At 43.6% G+C, this 24,045-nt stretch overlaps 1 protein-coding gene and 1 long non-coding RNA gene across 6 annotated transcripts in view; one reads left to right on the top strand and one right to left on the bottom strand.

Annotated features, from left to right (window-relative positions):
• LOC309353058 (transmembrane channel-like protein 2) overlaps window positions 1–24,045 on the bottom strand; it is a gene marked incomplete at its 5' end in the record, with an annotated part of 51,467 nt that overhangs the window by 22,589 nt on the left and 4,833 nt on the right. For all 4 annotated transcript variants that reach the window (XM_081882039.1, XM_081882041.1, XM_081882042.1 and 1 more), the window contains 7 exons: window positions 1,640–1,792; window positions 3,059–3,238; window positions 8,095–8,283; window positions 9,611–9,758; window positions 15,721–15,866; window positions 19,472–19,570; window positions 22,371–22,477. In XM_081882039.1, coding sequence (XP_081738165.1) covers window positions 1,640–1,792; window positions 3,059–3,238; window positions 8,095–8,283; window positions 9,611–9,758; window positions 15,721–15,866; window positions 19,472–19,570; window positions 22,371–22,477 — 1,022 coding nt within the window. The remainder of the gene's footprint in view (window positions 1–1,639; window positions 1,793–3,058; window positions 3,239–8,094; window positions 8,284–9,610; window positions 9,759–15,720; window positions 15,867–19,471; window positions 19,571–22,370; window positions 22,478–24,045) is intronic.
• The window catches only part of LOC309325752, a 107,586-nt gene continuing 87,332 nt past the window's right edge, over window positions 3,792–24,045 (top strand). The window contains exons 1-2 of one of the 2 annotated variants that reach the window (XR_014149955.1): window positions 3,792–4,201; window positions 7,342–7,406. This is a non-coding gene — a long non-coding RNA (uncharacterized lncRNA). Of the gene's footprint in view, window positions 4,202–7,341; window positions 7,407–10,927; window positions 11,142–12,251; window positions 12,384–24,045 lie in introns of those variants that run through there. The other variant, XR_014149956.1, reaches the window with a different exon arrangement.

The raw sequence follows: 24,045 nt of genomic DNA, 5'->3' as shown, positions 1-24,045 counted from the left end.
TGAGAAGGGTGAGAAGGTTTTGTTACTTCACCTCAGGCACCAAAACAACTTGAGCCAGTCCTGTGGGAGGAGAGTTCTGACTTTAGAGTAGTCATAGGGTTGCTATCTAGAAAACCATGGGCCCTAAATGCCCTATTAAAGAAGGGCTGGATGTTAGGAACCCTGAGGAAAGAGTACCAATAAGGAACTTACTGTTTTGCTCCTGCAGAAGACCGTGATATAGATTTCATCTGTTGTGAAAGGTGAGTCATGAAGTTTGATTTTTGATTCTTAGACTATTTGAATTATTGATTGTGTTGGACTTAGGTTAGGATAACCTTTGCACACTGAACACTTGACCCGGTAAATAAAGAACCTTTGTGCAACTGCTGAGACTACGAGGTCCTTGAAAGAGATAGCTCTGAACAGGAGAAGGAACAGTTTAGCTCGGACAGTATTCTAACTTAAGAAGCTGGTGACAGCGGTCTGGTTATTGCTCTTAACTGCAGCCTGTGGTTAGTGAGGAGAGAGCTGAACCATGAGCCTGGGTCCAAATGGTATGCTAACCTTGGTTTAGGTCTGTGTGGCATGGGATTAAATAAAATTGGGGAGGAGCAAAGTCACTGTGAGATCTCCTCTAGGACCTCTACATTTGGGTGGTTCCAGTCAGTCACAGTTTGGCTTACCATGTTGTACAAACCTTATGTTTCCTTGTGCATTTCTGTTTTGAATCGTATAAATAAAGCAGAAAAAAAATACTACTGCTGACACTTTTCTTATGTACCGTCAAACCTTGGTTGTCGAACGTATTCAATTCCGAAATGTTTGACAACCAAGGCAAGGCTTCTGATTGGTTGCAGGAGTTTCCTGCACTCAAGCGAAAGTCGTGTCGGACATTTGAAACGTTTGAAAACCGGAGCATTTACTTCTGGGTTTTCGGTGTTCAGGAGATAAAACATTCCAAAACGGAGGTGTTTGGGAGCCAAGGTTTGACTGTATTTGGAAACCTCCGTCTTTTGAGGAAGTGCACAGGGCTCTATGGCAGAACATTTGGTCCTCAAGATGTTTCTGAACTACAACTCTCATCAGTCCCAACAAACATGGCCAGTGACCAGGGATGATGTACTAAGTTGTACTAAGTTGAATAGGATCCAAAATGCAGCAGTCTGATTGGTCCTAGAACAATAGGATTCAGAATGCAGCAGTCTGATTGGTCCTAGAACAATGCAGCAGTATGATTGGTCCGCAGGAGCCACCCAATCCAGCTCCAGGTGGAAGTGAATCCGCAACCTGATTGGCCTACAGGAGAATCCCGTAATTAGCCAATCACGTGGGGCCCATTGTGTAAATAATGTATATAAAGTAGGTATTGTGGGGGAACTTCCATTCCTCCTCAACACTATGAGCTGAACAAAGAGCATGAAATCACTTTGCGACTCCAAGTATATTTCAAGAACCTTTGGCCCTGCAGATGCTGCTGAACTATAACTCCCAACACCTACACTATGAGTTCAGGCTACAAAATGGTACAGAAGTCCCATGGGTGCACAACACAATTCAGTTTGACGGATTGTGTAGCTCTGACCTCGGTTAAACAGGGCTCACACTACCAGGCCCTCTCTGAGGCATGCTAAGATAAGAGTTTAATGGAAGGACTTACTATTCCCACAGTGGTTTCCCAGCAAGGTCCTCGAGGGACATCAGCTGGATCCATGGAAGGTAGAGAAACAGCACTTCCATTTGCCATAGACGAATTATGATAATTTAGGAGGGTCCAATGTGTTATGTTCCTGATGCTGACTTCTTCAACCAGCTACAACAGAAAATATATTTGTATTAAAATAATCATATTTAATTCTCATAAAATGTATGCTGGGTAAACGTGCATCCTCATAATGGCAACATAAATGATCTAAACTTTAAATGGAAGCAGTTAAACGTTGTTAACAACCACAGAGAAGCTGTACCATCCAGGATAAGCACCTGGAAAGCATTTTCCAAGGACTATCTATTGAAGATATGCCAGAATGGACAAGGCAGTCCACAGGCACTGGTTGAGAATGAAAATCAGCTATCTGCATTACAGTGCACACTTGGACTGTAAGTGTGGCTGAGAAAAGGGGTCAAATGTGGTTGTCAAGATGTGCAAACAAGCATTCATATTCCAAACATATTGCAGCTCCGTAGGGCTTCTTCCCTTCAAAGCCCTGGTCTGTTTTCTTTTAAATCCCTTGTTTCATCTCCTATAGCAAGACTGAAGTCATACAACATTTGTCGGTAAGGGTGTATGGAGAATTAACCAGTTTTGAATGGTGCTAAACCTGACTCACAGCCACGGGGTCTGAATAATTCTCCCTCTTTTGGGTAGATTGTGTAAGAAGCCTAAGAGCTAGGCCATGTAGAATAGCTGTCAAGAAGTCTCCTTCCTTCTCTCCAACCATTTCTCTGACATGTCATGTTGAACGGGGACAGACAGACCTTCCAGGGAATCTTTTAGTCAAATGCAGTACACTTCCATTTGGGCCTGATGGGCACACTGGCTAATATTTCTACAGAGGAGTCGTCTTGACAAGGCCTTGGTTTTGCTTGAGGGTTTATTTGCCTCTCATACACCCCCCTACCTTGCTTGATGGACTCTGACTCATGAATAGATCTGATTTTCCCATACGCTCAGTCTTTTCTGTGGCTCAGCCCTGTCAGCCACTTACAGATGTCATTGACTCCTCTGCAGCTAGACCCCCCACACCAGCCTACAATTTTTTGTAATTGCTGATCCAGCAAAGACTCTTTATTTCTAACTGACTGATTTCATCTCCTCCAGTGAGTCTGGCTGCACTTTCTGCTCCAGAGCAGATAGATCTGTCTGGATCTTTTCTCCTCAGGGAATCCAAACCACAGAGTAAGAGTCGATATAATATAGTGGGAAGAGACTGGTTTGAATCTCGCCACAACCATAATAAACTCACTAGCAGGGGCAATATAGGCTTTACTTAGGTGCCACAAGACTCTTCTGCTACAGCAAACTAATGCAGCTACACCTCTGGGAATTAATGTACGGATATTCTTTTTAGATTCCCACCTTTTCTTTGACATCATCCATTAAGGCCAGCAAGAAAGTATAAAGGTTCCCAAGGAAGAGTGCAAAAATGCGTCCAAGTTGCCATTTCAGTCCAATCCGAGGATGATACTCTTCTAAGTTCGCAATGGTTTCAAACAGCGGAGGGCAAAACATTCCTAGCAAGGACATAACAATTTCAACCTGTCACACCGAAAAAGAGAGCTTTGTTATTTTTCAGTGTTATTAATGAGCTGACACCCATCCTCAGCACCAGTTCTGCCCCTTGACACCTGTCCCCAGCCTTCAGCATCTCCTGCCTGAGGTGGCTGCCTCCCTTTGCCAAATGGTAGGGCCGGCCCTGTGCTTCTCCTTTGGCCGTTCTGATTTGCGGGGATGGAGGCAGGGCAAAGGCTGCCTTTGTCCTTCTGTGGGCGAATCAGGATAGATCTCTCTCACCACCAAGCTGTTATAGGAAAATCCTTGGGCTCACTTGGTTTGCCAAACAAAGACACCAGCCAGGAAGTATAAGGAGCAAAACAGCAGCCTGTAGGCCTGATCTTTATTCAAAGACTGTTGCAACAGGACTTCCACCCACCACATAGAAGAAGCAGGAAGAAGCCCCAAATAAAGGGATGCTTCCTCTTTTATAACTTTTCCCTTTTCCCATAAATACCTTTGTTGAAGCATCATGCATACATTATAGATACATCTTACATATGTCACAAAGAACTGGTTCATCAGGTTTGTCCCCATCTCTCCCTTGATTTCCACCTCACACCCATCAAATGATACAAAGGAAATATTTACAAGCTCCTGGATTTCACACTTCTTTGTCCTGACTGGGAACCCAATCCATTCCTGGATGGTTTGCTATTGTCCAAGGGATGACTACCTGTCTGGCACGCATTTGCCAGGATGCTAGTGATTATCTCTTGTGCAAGAGGTTGCTGTGTAGTTATCACACGTTTCAGGGATTATGGCTGCCCTCACTCACGTCCCAAGCTCCCCGCTTCAGTAGTCATTTGTTCCCCGAGTTAAATGAAGTTGGAATGGTGTCGATCCGGACGTAGGACTGATTTTATATGAATATTTGAAGGTTTTGCTGCGCAAGGGACAGGTGAAGGCTATGTGACCTTGAACAAGATACAACGCAGCAAAACTGTGGTGAGTTTTTATGGGGATACAGTGGTACCTCGGTTTACGAACTTAATTAGTTCCAGAAGTCCGTTCTTAAACCAAAACTGTTCTTAAACCAAGGCGTGCTTTCCCTAATGAGGTCTCCCTCCGCCGGGGGCCTCCCACCGTTCGACTTCCTTTCTCAAACTGAGGTAAAGTTCGCAAACCGGGACACTACTTCCGGTTTTGTGGCGTTCGTGAACCGAATAGTTCATAAACAGGGCTGTTCTTAAACTGAGGTACCACTGGTTTTGCAAAATTGAATGGTGTTGGTTTGGGGGATGGTCTGGGGGGTGCAGTGTCCCATTTAACTGGAAACAAACCATTATAAAAATTTCGGTAACAAAGCTATAGCGAGATGGCCACTTTACGCTGGTGTTTTTGAGTGTTATGGAAGGGCAGAAATTACTAGTTAGAGCAAATTTATTATTGTTACATTTTTGATGCCAGAGAGGAGGAGTAATCCTTGCTGGATTTTCTGCCGCAGGTACAGAAAATAACTTAGCCGGCCTTGAGGTGACTAGTATGCACCTTGCCTTGTGTGATGGTGAAGCGCTATAACCTGCTTCACCTCAGTCAGCAAAATGTCTTGGACCTTGTCTCCAGGCCCAGTATTTTCTCTCAAGAGATTCAGGAGGGGAGCAGTTATACTCCCATGCTGCCGGGCATTGACAGGATGGATTATTCTGCTTCAGCCTTCTCTCCCTCAGGTGAACATAGGGAAAAGGGAAACTGCACCAGAACTTTTTGAATATATTTAAACATGGTATCTTAGGAATAGTATCCAATATCTATATTGTTTTGGACGCTTGCTGAAAACGTTTCTGCCCAGGCACTTGATTTACTTGTCTACATTTAAAGTTGTGTTGAGTTTTTAACCTGGAGAAAACCACCAGTGTTTGTGGATTTTGCTGGGTTACTTTATTTGTAACCTGCTTGGAGAGCTTATCAAGCAGTTTATACATTTTCTAAACAAACAAAATGCGCCTCAACACTTGGGCTAATACTTTTCGTGAATAGAATGTGGGAGATATTAATAGTTGCAATGCTGCTCTGAAAGCATCTGTATCCCTTTGCAGAAAGGCAAGGTGTAAATTTAATAGGAACAACAAAAAAGTGAACCAACAAAGTAGAATATTATCAGGTTTGAGGGTCCGGTGCCTTCAAAGGAGACCAGTACAGTAGTATGACTTAAATAAAAATACAGAGTAGTATCCAATGTGAGTCCTACTCAAAGCAGGACCACCGAAATTCATGGGCCTGACTAACCTTGTCCTATTAAATTCAGTGGGTCTACTCTGAGTAGGACTAAGTTGGAGACAATCCACATGTTTGAATTGCGCAGGAGCATGTACGCTCCTTAAAATGAAAGTGTGAAGCCTGCTGTAGGAACAATGTGAAATCACTTCTTACGCCAAGTGGATACACAGCTTAATTTTGCTGAGATGGCAAGGGATGAAACCGACAGTAGGGATTTCTGTGTGAGAGCGTAAGAACACAAACGTCACAAATATCTCTATCTTCAAATGAAATTATTGACTCGGGGAATAAAGTTGTATACCTTTTATAAGGCAAGTGGAGCAATCCCTGGCTTAGCTCAGTTGGCAGAGCAAGAGACTCTTAATCTTGGGGTTGCAGGTTCGAGCCCCATGTTGAGCAAAAAGATTCCTGCTTTGTAGGGGGTTCGACTAGATGACCCTCGTGGTCTTTTCCAGCTCGACAGTTCTGTTATTCTACCTGTGTACTGAACTCCTATCGTGGCTTGGTCAGTTTGGTGGGTGGCGGCAGGAAAATGGAAAAAAAGTACTTTGGCTTTGCTTAAATACACACAGGACAATTCCCAGTAATTTTTGATTGTTTGACTAGGAGGCTGTGTGTGTGTGTGTGTGTGTGTGTGTGTGTGTGTGTGTGTGATGAGAGCTTTCCCAGTGTTGCCTAGCAACCTTAAACCACAACGTGCTTATTTCCTTCTAGGACAGATCAGGATATAGGCTGATCATTATCAACAGAACAGAGCTGGAGGAGAGACCAGAGAACCAGGAAGAGCAGATGCTAAACTAGGTTTCTATTCAGAGAACTCTAAATCTTGGGTCTGGCTTGTGATGTGCCCATCTTATTTTTAATAGGCCAATAAATTTTGCAGTACAAAAGCCTAGCCATAAGCTGTGTTAAAGAAAATTAGTTTTTCCTCTTGAAATGGGCACCTTAAGTCATCATGTGCCTTGACCATGGTGTGGTGTCATGTCTGAATTGTGGCTATGGCTTCCCAGAAACTTGGGAATCATGAGAGGAATGTGTCTGTAGTCAGGGTCTGGGAGATTTCAAACGGATAAAGATAATAATTACAGTACTGGTTGCCTCATATTGACTTGACCCGTTACATGAAGCGACAGAGGATATAAATGATAGTTAGCAGGAGAGCACTTTTCCGTTTGTCAGGTTACTACAGACCAGAGTTCTTCAACCTTGGGTCTTCAGGCGTTGTGGGACTACAACTGCCACCATCCCTGGTGATTGGCTCAGTTGGCTGGGAATGATGGGAGTTGTAGTCCAACAACATATGGGGCCCAGTGTTGGAAGAAGGTTGCTTATCATAGGCTGTGTGCCCACTATAAAGTACATTCAAAGCACATTCTTTCCCTTCAAGTAATTATTGGCACTGTAGTTTGTTAAGGTTTGCTGGGAATTGCAACTGTGTGAGGGGTAAACTACAGTGCCCAGAATTCTTTGAAGGGGGGAAATGTGTTTCAAATGTGCTTTAAAGGCATAGTGAGCATACAGAGCAAATTGGTCAAAGCTCCCACTATTCTCTTTGTGGTGATGGCAGTGGCGTAGCGTGGGTTGTCAGCACCCGGGGCAAGGCAAGTAATTTGCGCCCTCTAACCCCCAGATGTTGCGGCCGGTGCGGCCGGCCCCACCTGCACCCCCCACGCTACGCCACTGGCTGATGGTGCACTGCTGCTGAATATGTGTTTCTGAAGAATGGGATCTAGAAGGAACCTTGGTAACCTTGCTTTCAGAATGAAGCTATGGGCTTTATAGCAGAAAGGTTTTAGGAGCAAAGAAAAATATGTGATTCTACAACTTTTAAATCCCCACCCCCTCATAATTATTTTGCATCGTTGCAGGTTGTCCATCTGAGGGTTTCACTAACTGATTTTCCAGATCCAAGAACAATTCTGGGAGAAAGAAGGTAAGCCTATAGACTGCAATCACCTGTGAGTTGGCCCACGTGTCCATCGTGGCAACAAAGGGCACACAAGAGGCATGTTTTTATCTTTGTGTGTATTGCTATAAATGTAAAAAAAAAAAAAAAAAGGCTGAGCAAATTCATATGTGGTTGGCCACTGGGAGAACGGCATGCTGGACCAGATAGGCCTTTGGCCTGATCCAGATTCTACCAATGTCTGTGAGCCATGATAGCTAAATACAGTGGTGCCCCGCAAGACAAATGCCTCGCAAGACGAAAAACCCGCTAGACGAAATGGTTTTCCGTTTTTCGATGCGCTTCGCATGGCGAATTTCCCTATGGGCTTGCTTCGCAAGACGAAAACGTCTTGCAAGTCTTGTGATATTTTTTGCTCCCCCCCCTTTTTCTAAGCCGCTAAGCCACTAATAGCCTCTTAGCCACTAAGCCGCTAAGCCGCTAATAGCCGCTAAGCCGCTAATAGCGCTAATCCGCTAAGCCGCTAATAGGGTTGCTTCGCAAGATGAAAAAACCGCTAGACGAAGAGACTCGTGGAACGGATTATTTTCGTCTTGCGAGGCACCACTGTAGAACATCCACATTCAGAGGCAGCATATTGCTGAATACCAGAACATACCGGAACATTGACTTTGACTCAACTGAGGCAGTTTTAAAAGGCTTGCACTCTTCTTACCTCATTTCTTTCATACCAGCCAATGTTTTCCATTTTTGAAAAGGCCTGGGAGCGCTTAACGACAAAGTAAATAAGATAGCCACTTCCACATAAGCAACATATGATAAGTACGTTGGCCAGAACCCTCAGGAATCTTCTCAGATGGATGTTCTCATCTTTGTTGCTTTCTTGCTCATCCACAATGGACTCCTTAAGAAATGCAATAAGCCACAGGGAGAGATGATTTGCAGCCCGATCATATATATGTGCTTGCTTGGACACAAATCCCCACCCGTTAGTGCGTTTTGGATTGTGGAACTGCTTGTGGAACAAATGCATTGGTGGTTTCTAAACAAAGCATTCCATATGCCCCAAAGATGCATTGAAGTGTTGGATTTAAACTTTAAAGTCTGGAATGGTTTGGGTCTTTGTTATTTGAAGGACTGTCTACATCCAAATCAACCAACCCACACTTTGAGATCAGTGATGGAGGCCCTCCTTGGCTGCCCACTGCAATGACTGGTAAAATTGGTGGGCCCAATGGAGAGAAGGACTGTTTCATGGTGGCCCAATGGCTTTGGAGGCTCCTCAAGACAACCTCTTTATTGAGCATTAATGTTGATTTTTGCACAAATCTGATGTGGACGCTGGACAATAACTGGTCCTTAATGAGGATTTGTTCTGCTTTGTTTGTGAGGAGGTTATGTGAAGCTTGCGTTTTCATCCCAATTTGCTTGCACAGTGGTTATACGCTGTCCCATCAATACATTTTTTTAATCCCACACTTTTTAGTGCATTTTCCATCACTTTTTTTAGAAAAAGCTTCCTCACTCTGGTCTTTCAGGAAGGCTTTGACGATCTATTTGTTTTGGGTAACCAATGCATGTGTGAGCGATATTTTCTGCCTGTTATGGCATTCCTTTTAGCTAACATCATATTATATATTCTGGGCAGGTTGTGTGGGGTTTTTTTAGTATTGCCGGTTTATTATGTAAGCCACCTTGAGAGAGTTTTACTCTGAAAAGCAGCCCTATAAATATTTTAAAATAAAGTTAAACTTTAGAAAGACTGAAGCTCTTTAAGGAGAAGCTAAAGTTTAGTAGTGTTGGGCATTGTCCCTGAGAAAGCAGGAAAATACCTGAATCAACTGCATTATTATATGGGTTGTGTTCAGTTCAAGAATCATAAACTGATTTTTTTTAAAAACCCACAAAGAATTTAGGATGTTTCTAATGCGTCTTTTGGGTTTTCAGCCTCCACTGTACAATGCAACAATACTGTCAAGCTTCCCTTTGTGAAATGGGATAACTAGAAAGTGCAAAAGAAGAGACTGATGGATGATGCCAGTAGCTGGGATGTGAAAAGAAAAAACACCATTAAGCTTTTGATACAATCACGAAAGTGTGTCTAAACGTGACTCCCTAGCTATATAAAATGAGTATTCTTCCCTCATTGAAATTCTGCCAAAGGTGCAATGCAGCGGCATCTCGAGAGACAAGGATCTTGCTGCAGCGAGGAAAGTTAAGGTGGTGATTACCTTGAAACTAGTTGTAATGGATGCAAACTTGTTGTCGGCTGTCTCTGGGTTGCCTATGAGGTAGTCCCAACTAGTGAACATTTTCCAGCTAAAAATGAAGCTCTCATCATCCCCATCGCCCGTGTCTTCATGGGCATTCCGGGCCATTCTGCAGATCAACAAAATCATATATGGTTGCTTACAATCTGCTATTCAGCCACTAGATGCCTCTGTTCTGTGAGCAGAGAGGTCTGTGTTTTCCAGGGCAGCGCAGCTCTTTGAGACTTCTACGTTGGCATTTCAGGCAGCAAATATATATAATTGTGAATACCCATCAGGCTGAGCTGATTCAGGAGTCCTACATGTGTGCATTTATGATGCCACCAAACTGTCATTTAATTTTGTCTCTGAATGTGAAGATTCCATTTTAGGCTGCTACTAGTAAAGCAACTTTGGTTAAACCGTTTTTATCACAATTTCATGTTTCATATTCTTAAGAGGGTCTCTTCTCCATTCTTCAGAGAGTGGCTGGAAGTGGGGAGGCAGAAAAAGGCCCTCCTTTCCTTCCACTCTGAAGTTTTGATCTGAAATCTTAGGCGCAGTACTGTGCCCAGAGCTCAGAAACTGCTCGCGCTAATGAAGCACCTGCTGTCTGAGGCTGCCATTTCATCCTGTCTAATAGCAGCCGCTGGAGCCCCTAACCAGAACCACAATGGTCAGGGAGCGGGGACCTTACAAATTTCCTGCTGGGGCTTCCACAAAAACTTTCCCTCCGGAGCTGCTATCTGCACATAGAGGGTACTATCTATGCACCATGTTTTGGAGCACCATAGTGACACTTTCTGTTTCCTTGACAAACTTGGAGTTTTCAAACTTGTGTTTGCAACTTAACTGTAAAGGATGAGGAGGCAGTTGTGGAGGGCCATGGGGGGGACGGGTCAAGAGATGCTTAACCCTTTCCTAAAATGCATTTCCCCTCCCTGCTGGGCTTAATTCCAGTCCTGTACCTGACTGAGGGGAAAACTGCAAGAAAAAACTGAACTGCTTTGCCAGAGGAGTACCCGCATGTCTGAATCGTTCATTACACGCAAATGCCGCACTTCAGTGCACCACAGGCTAACCCATATTATGAAAATATGTGGTAGTGCTGTCTCGGAGTGCAAAGGCACTCCACACTCCCCAAATCTCTCTCAGAGCTCAAAATCCAATTGAAGAGTTGGAAGGGAACTCAAAGAATGTGCTGGTCTCTTATGACTCTAATTCTAAACTTTAAGTTGTGTTAATTCCAAGTGCCTAGCTAGACACAGGGGGATTCTAGAATCCTGATGTTGGCAGTTGCACACTGTTCAGCAGTCAAACTGTGAAGCTGTATTTGAAATGAAACGTCGGGGGGAAAGGTAGGAAGTCAGAACAGAATACAAAATAAAGCAGAGCATTTTGGCTCTAACACTGGTCTAACCCTAACCCTAGCTGCTACAATATGATAATTCTAGATGTTAAGCAGTAAGGATAATCAGCTTCCTGGTGATACTGAGGCATCTGATCAAGGCCTGTATTTTAAAATGAGCTTAAAGATATATTTGCAAATGTTTGTATGTTTCATGCCAGGCAGAATCCAGCTGGCTAAGTACTTTGGCAGTTGTTTATCTTTCTGCTCTCCTGAACAAGGGCCCCCCTGATTTATAGCACTAGCAGGAGATAGGTTTCTCAAAGTTGTAAAAGGGAATTACAGGCTGGGAGCAAATGTTACACTGGCCCTACATATTCACAATCAAGCTGCAAAAACACTAATTAAGAGTTGGTAAATAGTAAGATTTATTGTTTAAAAGAAAATAATACCATGTGCCTCCCATCAGAACTCTAGCCATATTTTCCTAAGGTTTAAGGTATACTGAGAGAGTTAAAGGGCAATAAATTTTGGGAAGAGCTAATGGGAAAAGCAGCTGGCTGGGAAAAGGGGGGGGGTGTAAACTGAAGAGGCTTCTTTTGAAGCTTTTTTTTTACTGAGTTCCTTTTTTACTTTGCAAAGGCCTTTTCTTCTAAAAAAACTATCTATGTTATGTATGAGATTTGTTGGCTTAATGTAATTAGGCAAAGGATTTAGAAAGTAAGAAATGTTAGATTCTTATGTTAGATTCTTATTTCATTGATGGTGTGTGAGAATGTGAACCCAAGATCTCTGTTTAGATAGAATTTAATACCACAAGCCATTTGTTTTAGCCATTTGTTTTGGAATGCAGGGGCAACAGGGGCAAAAGGTGATCTGGTAATTAAGGTGCCTTGTCGAGGCAAATGTAAGATATATGGCTACTTGTCTGCCATTTATGGATAGAAGGAAATATAGCTCTTTGTCTCCCATAAAAGGTAATAGGAAATGGGTGTATCTTTTATGATTGGTTCTAGCAAACAGCCAATAGGAATTTCAACCAGGCTGATTGGACAGAGACAGCCAAAGGAGGAGCAAGGGGGCTGGGCTGAGGAAATATAAGTGCTGGCCATCAGGGCTGGAAGGGGCAGAGCTTTGGTAACCATATACCACTGTGCCTATCATTTATTTGTCTGACAAATAAATTATTATTTTAATTTCTCTATTGCTGCGTTGAATATTTCATTCCAGCTAAGCGTTAACCACAAGCAGGGTGCTACAATACGGCAATTGCAGTCTGGACCCTGATGATAGGAGGGACCTAGAGGCAAGACAGATCAGCATTTGAAAGGCTCTCTCCCCTGCCTTTTGAGAGAGTGACCTCTGACCAGTGGGGCACCAAAGCGAGTTGGCCAGGTCTTCTTTCAGGTAGGCACCTTAAGTACCCTTTTTGAAGCAGTTGTGCGGGACTGTCTTATCAAAATAGTAGGGGGGCTGATCAAGGCCTTCCTTCACCACCTTGATTTGTCAGCAGGTCCCAACCAAATGGAAAATCTGGAGGGGAGACTTCAGGGTTGTGAGTCTGGGGTCTACCTTGTGTTTTCCTCCCTACATCCACTTTTTAAAGCAGCTTGTTCTTAGGAGTGTTTCTTCACGCCGTGTACCTGGTGCGGTTAAAATAGAAGTACATCAGCTTTATAAACTGCTAGGGGTTTCAGTGCACTTTCCCACTTGCTAAAATGATGCCGTTAAAAAAATAATTACATCGAGTGACAATGGAACTGCTTTGTTAGCACTCCAAGAAAAGAACTGAATGGATGAGAGCAGTGACTTGCCCTGTTTCAAGAAGCTTCTCGGGGACAGAATTGGAGAGAATTACGGATAACAGTAAGCAATTTGTGGCAGGACAGAAAGCACTGCTTGGAAAGAGTGATTCTTTTGTGGGAATTGTAATTAGGGGGCTTTAATGTGGGCCTGTCCTTGCATGCATTTGAAGATGTTGCTTTTAACTAAGGTGCAACCGCATATTTTCATAACATGGGTTACCCAGTGGTGCAATGAAGCGCAGCATTTGCGTGTAATGAACAATTAATGGGGTGCAAATACTATACGGCGCACCACTCGTCTCCCTCTCTAATCTAGACACATATGAAAAGATACAATCAGGCTTCCTTAGATCACTCCTGCAAACACCTAAATGCGTCCCAAACGCCGCCCTACGACTGGAAGCGGGCTTATACAGCATTAAAACCAAAGTATGGATAAGAACCTTATGCACTTGGCTAAGACTTAACAACTCGCCGGTTGGACTACTTTCCCTGATGCTTCTTGACAAATTCCAATCTAGTTGGAGGAAGGGCACTCTCAGGAAATTGGCCACATATGGTCTCTCCCCAGAGTATTTATTAAGCTTAGAAAGGGGAAGGGCCAAGAACATAATCAAAGAAAGACTCAGGGACACTGAAGCCCAAAATGACTTTAATCAACTTCCGATAACCTATAAACTCCTGTACAATTCCCAAAGACCCCATCTAGCAAACTATCTCAAAGTTCTAGACAACGCAAAACACCGATGGGCATTTTCCAGGGCCCGCTTTAACGCTCTCCCTTCAGCTCTTCTAGAGGGAAGATACAACAAAATACCGATCGAACAAAGATTATGTCCCTGTAACAGCAACGAAATCGAAATCATCGGGCATGTCATCTTATACTGCCCATTATATCGAGACTCAAGAAAGGAGCTGATCGAACCGATTCTGAGGAAAATACCCCGTAGTACAGACGACACCTATATCAGTCACCTCCTAGCTGATAAAGAGCCCGAAATTAACAGGCCTGTGGCAAAGTACTGTTACACTGCAACAAGAATAAGACGAGCAATGATGTCAGCAACGGAGTTCAAATTGTAAACATCGAAGGAACGATAACAAACAGAAGCGACATTTGAATTTAATTCTTAAGACCTTAACAGACGAAACCTGGTCATAAATATAAGCACCAATTCTGTGAATTGGCCATATTTCCACTGTTATTTGAAGCACAATACTGCTTATAATGTCGTATTTCTTTTATAAATTGCTTTCTGGTCATTGACCGTATTAAAGATATTATTATAATTAATGGGGGGGGGGTGCCAAGCTGGGTCTTTGAACCTGGTGAAATAAAGCCTAGTTCTGCCTCTGCTCTGCGTAATTCATAAGGGACTGTCTTGGAAACACAGGGTGGGTTGGCCTTAAGAGTGCCAGGAGGGGTTTTACGAAGTCTAGTGGAGGGGGGTCTGCCATAGAAATGAGCAAACTGCTTTGATCTCAGAGCAGCAGGGGCAGACTTTGTTGCTATGTCACCTGTTAGCGCTTGGATATGGATTATGAAGATCCATTATTGGTTAAAACTTATCTTTTCCCCTGTTGGGTTGGCACCCTTAACCCTACTGGATTCCTACCAAGCCAAATGGAAAGCTACACTGCATGAAAAGCTAAGAGGCTTGGGGTTTTCCCTGCAGGCACTGATAGCTTTAGGTTATGAGAAAGCTAGAACAATAATCCGCCAACGAATTTGGGATGTGGAACTGCAATGCCACGTGAGCGAGATGAATAAACACCCAGCAATAAAAGATAATGGGAGAGGATTTACCCCAGCAAATTATTTGTCAAAATTACAAATACCTAAATACAGACAGTCATTTACCCTTGCTAGATTCAATGTGCTGCCATCTGCCTTATTGCAGGGCAGATTTGAGGGCAAACCATACGCGGAACGAGTCTGTCCCTGCAGCTTGATGGAGGTAGAAACTGTCTCTCATGCCTTGTTATGCTGCTGTTTCTACAGGGATATACGCTCGGTATTTATTACCCCTGCCATGCAAAAATCTCCAAATGAATCCAAACTTCAATGTCTAAAATCCCTGGTAGAGAACAAGGATTCTGAGATCACGTTAAGGGTAGCCAAATTCTGTGTGATTGCCATAAAACTTAGGGAACAAGCTGTGCTATATCATAATGATTAAGGTTTTAAATGATAATTTTAGGTTATATGTTAGTGACTAAGTTTTAATTTATATATTTTTTAACTGTTGCTATATCTGTATTGTCCCTGTTATACCCAATTGCAAATTCAAATGTATCCCTATCATGTTTTATGACTTCCTTGATATTGTATGTGGGCTGGAACTGGTCTGTGACTGAAATAATAAAATTCATTTAGCCTTGTGTGAGGCCAAAATTTGACCCCCTCTGCAGCCCTCACCCTGCCTTTCCAAAGTCAGGTAAGAGATGCCAGGCTTTGGGAAGGAGAAAGGAGGGCTCCAGCACCCTATCAGAGTCCTCATGCCTCCTTCCTGAATCTGGGCAAGCACTTAATGGGCTTTAAGAAGGTGCCCTCCCTGACTCCATACCCAATGTGGGCGAACCGCTGGCACTGCCCTAAAACCGCCTCTAGGTGTACGATACGGCAGCTGGAAGTTCTACCTGTGTCCCCTAGTGAGTTGTGGGCCAAGGAGTGCAATGAGCACTGGCTCAGAGCCTTTATTTGTAAAAAAAAAATTGCTTTGGTGCATCCCAGGTTCCCTCCCACCAAGGCTGCAAGATTAGGGGGTGTTGGTGTTAGCAAATACCAGAGAAAACTCAGCTGGGAGCGTTAGGGCAAGGAAGGTGGGTGACAGGCTTTTTTGAGCATAACCTGTTCACCACACAAGGCAAAAATGCACCATACGCTAACACCACCAGTTTGTCAGAAAATGCCATGCTAAAGAAAGAGCTGGACTTACGATCTTATGACAACTATTATACTGTATCCATATACACCGACAACGCCAACCATGAAATATGCCATTGGTAGCCTGTACTTTAGCCAGCCAATGGTCCTTTGGTTGTTGTAGTAGCCATAGAAAACAGCAGAATACTTAATGTAGCCCTAGAAGGAGAACAAAACAGCCTAAATCCGTTTGAGCATATTAAATGTTCGTTTTTATGCATATCAGATTAAAACATAACTTCGTAATAGTATTGGATGCAAGCCTAGTGAGGGCGACAACCTGAATTCAGTTTACTCCTCATTGCGGAATGAGATGCCCATTTATGACTTCGCTGGTGTGCTCATTGACGCCTACCCTTGTGGCGGGCACTTTTGATTGGGCACAAGAGATCATATAAGCAGAAGCTTTAGTTGCATTTCCTTTTGGGCTGTGCTAAGCAATTTTTCAGCCCGTTGCTTATTCAAACTTCCCACTGAGTTCAATGTGTCTTACACCCCAGGAATTGTGCTTAGGGTGGCAACAGTCCTAGTCTGATGAGCAACTCCTCGGCATTAGGACATGAAATGTATTGCATTGCATCTCCCTCTTGCAGGGATCCATTTTTCACTCCTGTGTACAGCCCCAGTGAAGCAGCATCCAGGAAAGGCTGCTAAAATTAATTTTCATTATCCCTTTGCAAGTTATCTGTGTGCTGCTACCTCTGCTGTGGGTGCGAGAAAAGAAGCAAAAATAGAAGTCGAGCAGAGAGGTCACAAATTGCTATTTCATAGACGTTACTATGTCAGACAGAATTCTCGTACAATCTTCAGATCAGCTCCATTGTCCCCGAGACAAACAGATAGATTTTCTTTCCCAAGTTATGCATTCATATCTCTATGAGTATGACATTTCTGTCTTCTGAAACAATATTGGGAGAGACTCTAATCTCCCCCCTCCACATTCAGTCAAAGGGAGACTCACAGAGTCTACACAGAGTAGACTCACTAAAATCACTGGGCTTAAGTTCACTGATTTCAATGGGTCTGCTCTGAGTCCAAGGGCTTATCCACATTTACCTTCCTTCATTCTTTCCAGGCATGGTCTTTTTTTTTTTTTTTTTTTTGCCACAGAGCTTTCCCCACAAATCCCACTCTTTAAAGCTCAATTGGAGCAAACATCAACTCATGGAAAATCCAAATTCCCATGAACTGGCAGGATGATGGAGAGGAGGAAGAGGATCCTGGCAAGGGATGTTGCCGGACTGGGACACACAGGGGCAAGCAGGGGACAGGGAAGGAAGTACTCATGGGGTGACAGAGGATGATGAGGAATGGGGGTCAGTGCACAGGAACCAGAGCAGCAGGACCCATTATGGGCCAGAGGGCCCCATGTCTCCATGCATGTGATGGGCTCTGAAGAGTAGGGAGCAGTGAAAGTGGTGCTCCAGGAGGCTGAGCAGACAAGGGCCCACAGACCATCTCCCTAGCTGGCCAGGTAGGGCTTGCTAGCTCTGGAAAGATGGGTGTGATTCCTCAGCTGGAGTAGTCTCATAACAGGTGAGGGTCACAGGCCTCATCAAGCCCAGATACTGCAATCAGCAAGCAAAGAACAAACTGGAAGTAGACCTGAGGTCTTGTGTCTGCTCACCTGCCCATGTTGATGAGCCTTGGCTTGGATGCTCCAAGACTATGTTTTGGGTTTGACTCTGGACTGTGTTCTGACTGCTGGACTTCAGACTTGGCTACTTGGATTGACCCTGGATTGCGTTTCCTGACTTTGCTTGTGTGACTTGACCCCCGGACTTGCTGCCAGGTAGGCCAGGGATTCAGGACACATATTGGCAATTGCTAAAGAGCAGTTTTTCACAGGGAAAGGTCTGGGGCAAACCCTCCCCCACCCAAATAAAAGACCCCCTAAGCACAGATCTGTGCCTGGAAAAAGTGGGGCAAAAGTGTGGATAAGCCCTAACGTAATATATTTTATTTATGTATTGAATTTGTATACAACCCTATACCCGGAGGTCTGAGGGCGGTTCACAGAATAAAATCAAAATATAAAACCACAATATATATAGTCAAAATAAAAACAACAACCCAATACCCCCCCAAAAGAACCACATTTTAAAAGGGCATAGGATATATCAGCCAAAGCCTCTTTTATTTTTGTGTAAGTCGTTTGGAATATACAGCCATTTCAGTATGATATCTACCAGACAGTGGCTGCATTCAGACCTAACACTGATCTACGAAGCATTGCTTGTTGAACCATAAGCTGCTTGCTGGTGTGTGCTCGAGCTCTCACACTTTACGATGGAATGGCTGGCTTAGTGTTATATCTGAACCAGCATTTGTGGCCGGTTTTTCCCAATCAAGCAAACCATCACTGGGGAGCAAAAAATAAAAATTGGCTTCAGTTTGTGCTTTGTTTGGAGAGGAAACGAACCATGATAACTGCACATAATACGAAAGTCAGCTGGTCTATGGTTTGTTCCCCCCCCCCAACTAAGGGAGGAGCAGAGCAGGAGCTGTGTGGACCCTAGTTTGTTGACCTAGCATGATGTCTGAATGTACTCTTGCTGTGTACAAAAGGCTCTTTTTGTTCTTCTCTGCCTCAGCAGAGTCGCTGCTGTGACTGAGGCCGTGGGAAGAAGGCAAATAAGGGGCACCATGCAGCCCTGTGGATACATGGTCAGAATCTATTGTGTGCATTGTTGGGACAGCTAAAGGCAAAAAGCACAATGGAAAGTCAAACACAAACGAGTTCTGTTTCGGTGTTCATTAGAAAGTTTATTTTCAGCTTGGGGTCTCGCTCTGTGCTTACATTTTATTTTGATGGTTTTCCCCACTGCAAGAATAAAATGAAGATTATAGCCTCCAGAACACTCTGTCAGAAATGGTGTCTTGAGCTCAAATGAAGCCTATTCTTTTTCCTCCTCTGTCCTCTTTTATGTAACCCATTTGTTGAGAAAGTCTTACAGTCTCTCTCCGATACGCACTTTCAAAAGCAGGGTCTGCCAGGATCAGTGCTGCTGACTGTTCATCCACTTCCATGCTTAAATCTCATCTCAGCATTTCCTAGATATTATGCTTATGGTGCAGTTCGTGCTGAACTTCAGTGCCTTTGCAGACAGATTGGTTCTGTGGACCTTTGAGGCAGCAATATGGTGTATGAATCCCTACTAAGGGGAAGGCTAATGTTTAGTCCACCCATACACATAGGGAGGATTCTTGGGAATGGTTCACACATACATCTACGTTGCTTGATTTGATTTCAGCCCAGACACTGAGATGCAGCTCCAAAGGTATTCTGGTAGTTCCCTCACTGAGAAGAGTGAAGTTTCAGGGAACCAGGCAGAGGGGCTTTCTTGGCAGTGATGACTAAACAGCTTGAGGCCATGAGACTTGAAGGATTGCCTTCTCCCTTAAGTACTTGCCCCAACCTTAAGATTTTCAATTGATCCTCCAGACCCTCCCTAGTATCTAGAGAAATGCCCTCCTAGAGAGGTTTGGCTGATGCCCAACACTTTGGTCTTCTTGGAGCTTGGTGAAGACATTTTTGTCCTTGGACTTTCAATTATAGTAGGCACATTTATTTTAGAGCTTTCAGATCCTCGCACTATGTTATTCCCCTTTCTGGTTTTATATGCTGGTTTTAAATTGTTTTTGTATCATTTAAGTGTTGCATTGTATTCTGTATATTTAATGGCCTGTGAATCACCCAGAAAATCAGTTCTATGGGTGGTATACAAATGAAGTATACAAATGAGAAATCTGAAGACACCTACCTCAAAATCCCAAAGAACAGAGAAATCCATGGCAGTTTTTTGCTCAGCCCTGGGTACAATTTTTCTTGGTATGCTTCCATATGGTGCTCCCATTAATATCTGGAACAAGTTGATCATAAATTTTTAAAAGATAATTTCTGAAGCATTGAAAATGTCCTTTTCTTTCCTGACCCATCAATAACAACACAGCAACTTGCCTTTCCTGTTGATAAAGTGTGTGGTTTTTAAAATGTGAGACAAATGGGCTGATTTATATGAAAAGAAATATCTGTCTCTATCCAGAAAATAGTCTGCACTCCTGGTGGATGAGGAAGGTGGGTTTGGGGCTAGTGATAAGAGGTGGGAGATTGAGAAGGTCTAAAGGTGGAGCTGGCAAGCAATGTGAGCTTGGGATGGCAGCCCCGAGTCATTTTTTTAAAAAAGAAGGTCTCTAGCCCTCCTAGAAAGGAAGCTTTGAGGCAAAATGTAGAGATTCACTCTAAGCCAGTGTTATCCTCAATGTTATCACCAATTACTGTTGGTGTGAAAAGTCTCTTTACTGAATTGTCAGGGACTGTGCTTTTTTGCATTTTGTTGTCATTAGACCCTCCTTTTTACAGTTTTTCTCTAGACCCACCTATGCCAAAGTAATTGTGTTAGTCCAGTGGTCCTCAAACTTCTTCCCCTCTGGGCCACACTTTCAGAATAAACATTTGCTTGCGCCACACCAACTTTTCTATTGGTAAGAAATACATTGGAAAACAAAGAGGAAACAGCTAGCAGTGCTTGATTTATAACACAGAGCGCAACTACTTTATAATATGATTGTGGGACCTCCATAAAATATAAAACAATGCAAATATCGATACATAAGAACACAATCCGTTCCCAAAATATAGTTATAATGAGCCTCTTGCATATGTACCTTAAGTATACAGTATATATATATAACTCAATGAGAGGTGTGAGATTGCTTTCGTTGGCTAATCTCATTTATATCAAGTCTAATTTGAGACAAATAAACTCTCATCTCCTCATCAACACAAAGAAGCCTTTCTCTTTTCTGATCTTTCATATTTGTCAGAGTTGAAAATCCCTGTTCACAACAATTTGTCGTGGAGAACTGTCAAAGACAGTGGTGTCACAAGACTGTTGTTTTTGCTGCAACTGACTAACACAGCTGCCTCTCTGAATTAAATTATGCTTCTTACCCTTCCCCTGTTTTAAGCGGGCTTAGTTGTGAAATATTCACAGTGGCAAAATTATATCTGGGCACTGTAATCCACATAAATATGGAATTTTACTTAAATACATTAAGGGAATTGGTAACCATTATTTTATGAACAGATTTCTTCTGATTTTTTAGCAACAAAGCATTTTACATCATCGTTTAAAACCAGTTACACACCAGAATGGCATTGTTGATGTTGTATATGGATGGCAAGTGCAAATTAACAAAATCTATTAGAATAAGGGTGGGTAAAAATCCAAAGGCTAATTTTTACATGGAGTTCTTTGCAGTATATTAGACTAGGAACCAGAGAATGAGAATGATGTTTCCTATTAGTTAAAAAATCTTGTGATTTTACAATGGTCTGTTGCCTTGCATGGCTTGTATCTGTACTGTCCTTCCTGCTTGGAAATAAAATAAAATATTGAAACTAAGATAATTCAGAATAAAACCCCAGTCACCCATACACTTAAACATTCTCCTTTCACAATTAATGTGTGAAGATCATAATTTACATAGCAGTAATCTGAATTCTGCTCATTTTCGGCTGATGGCAGAATTCTTGGGGGATGTCATGGGTTATATTTCCCCTGAATGCCGTAAAAGGATTATGTTTATCTCTCTATGCAGCACACATTCCTCTACAAAAAGCTGGATCAAGTTGGGGGCATTGTTCATGCCTGGAGAGAGGCTTTGTAGTACAACATCCCAAAGACTGTGAAGTAATCTTTGTTTGTGCTGTGCTGTGTTGTGTGTGTGTGTGTGTGTGTGTGTGTGTGTTTGCATGCAAGAATTCAGGATGATGGGGCTGATAGATGATAGCAGCAAGATGCTAAGGTGAATTTGATAGCTCCATGCAGAGAAATGTGCCGCTGCTTCCTGCACATATTAAAATTAGGAAGCAATGTAAGGCGGGGTCCAGGGTCCAGACTAAGGTTTGAAGGTAAGGGACCCCTGGACAGTTAAGTCCAGTCAAAGGCGACTATGGAGCTGCGGCGCTCATTTCACTTTCAGGACGAGGGAGCCAGCATTTGTGCACAGACAGCTTTCTGGGTCATATGGCCAGCATGACTAAACCACTTCTGGCGCAATGGAAAACTGTGAAGGAAACCAGAGCGCACGGAAATGCCGTTTACCTTCCTGCCACAGCAGTATCTATTTATCTACTTGCACTGGCGTGCTTTCAAACTGCTAGGTTGGCAGGAGCTGGGGATTCAAACCGTCGATCTTCTGATCGGCAAGCCCAAGAGGCTCAGTGGTTTAGACCACAGTGCCACCCCTGTTTGTATCCAGTGCTGTGAGAGCAGAGTTCTGCTTTCCTCTCCTCTTCCTGGGCACTCAAAAAACCTGCTTTTGAGGGTCCCCATGCACATAAAAAGGTGCCTCTAGGCCACTGGCCAGTCTATTTCAATATTGTCTACACAGTGTGGCAGCAGTTGTCCCAGCTTTCAGACTGGGGTCTCTCAACGTACATAGAGAATGAACCTAGAACCTTCTGAATGCAAAGCAGATGCTTTCTGCTCCTGAGCGACAGCCTTTCCCTAGAGGTCTGCCCTGGCGTTCTATATACAATGTGTTAAATAGCCCATGTAGATGGTATGGCTTATTGCAACATGAGCTGATGCAACTCAATGTCTTCTGGGTCCAAACCCAATTTTTTTTACTGAGGATTATTATTTCCATACTTACCTCTGGAATTATAACTAATCCAAATATCAAGCCAAACAGCACCAAGTTCACTCCATACATCCAACGTAGAAATATGAAATAGGAGGCCACTGAAGAACCAAAATGACCTTAAATAATGAGAAGATGTCATTAGAAAAGTGCTGAGTTCAGACAGAATTTTCTGTGGTACAGGTACATCGTTCAGTGTACAGGTACACTGAGATCCAGCTCCAAGGGCCTTCTGGCGGTTCCCTCATTGCAAGAAGTGAGGTTACAGGGAACCAGACAGAGGGCCTTCTCGGTGGTGGCGCCCTCCCTTCAGATGTGAAGGAAATAAGCAGCTATCTTCTCTTTAAAATACATCTGAAGGCAGCCCTGTTTAGGGAAGTTTTTAATATTTAATGCTGTATTGTTTTTAACACTTGATTGGAAGCTGCCCAGAGTGCCTGGGGAAACTCAGCCAGATGGGCGGGGAATAAATAATAAATTATTATTACACACAGGGCTGGCCCAGAATGCTTTGCCACTGGAGGCAAAACCTCGCCTCTGCTCCCCACCATAACTGTGTCCGTCTGCTCCTGGCTGCCTTTTCTTCAGCCTGCCGGCAGCTTCCCAATTTATCTCACAAACCATGCCTGGCTCTGACACACTGAGCAGGTGGCCATCCTCTTATCGCTGGTGAACTATCGACACTCCCGTGTCAACCTTCATTCTGTCAAATGCCTTTGGTGCCGGGTAGCTCTCTTCACTGTAAGTAAAGCCCTATAACAACGGAGGCACCTGCCACTTAACGTTCTCCTTGCCTGATGCTTCTCTGCCTAGAGCTGTGCCTATAAGAGAGAAAGAAACTGTGCCCACATGGTTCTACCAGCTTCAGAGGGAAAGGTTGTGCCCACACACTTTCTGCTTCTGCTGCCTGTATCAATGAGAGAAACTGGCTGATCCCTGCTGATGCCTCAAGGGAAACTGACTGGCCATTGTGACTGCATTCAGATGCAGTCCAGATCAGGAGTGCCAACTTGGCCCTGTGGCCGTGGGTGCCAGGGGCCATGGGTGTCATGCCCTGGCACCATAATTTATGGGTGCCCAGCCCCTTCATGGGGAATTTTGTGGGTGCTCAGGCATCCAGGGCCCCAGGGAGTTGGCACCTATGGTTCAGATGGAGAAGAGACAATGGTGACAGTACAGTGGTACCTCGCAAGACGAATGCCTCGAAAGACGAAAAACTCGCAAAACGAAAGGGTTTTTCATTTTTTGAGTTGCTTCGCAAGACGGATTTCCCTATGGGCTTGCTTCGCAAGATGAAAACGTCTTGCGAGTTTGTTTCCTTTTTCTTAAAACTGTGCATTCACTTTGAGGAGCAACTCATAGCACGCGGTATGGTAGCCTTTTTTGAGGTTTTTGAAGACTTTGGTGCTTTTTGAAGCTTTTCCAAAGTCCGTGCTTCGCAAGACGAAAAAATCGCAAGACGAAAAAACTCGCGGAACGAATTAATTTCGTCTTGCGAGGCACCACTGTAATGCAAGAAATGAATCATAGAATTGTAGAGTTGGAAGGGACCCCGAGGGTCATCTAGTCTAGGCTTCCTCAACCTTGGCCCTCCAGATGTTTTTGGCCTACAACTCCCATGATCCCTAGCTAGCAGGACCAGTGGTCAGGGATGATGGGAATTGTAGTCTCAAAACATCTGGAGGGC

Source organism: Podarcis erhardii, assembly GCF_964252035.2.
Source record: "Podarcis erhardii genome assembly, chromosome: 12".
Lineage (NCBI taxonomy): Eukaryota > Metazoa > Chordata > Lepidosauria > Squamata > Lacertidae > Podarcis > Podarcis erhardii.
The sequence above is the reverse complement of the archived record's forward strand: the minus strand, read 5'-3'. Positions and strand labels throughout refer to the sequence as shown.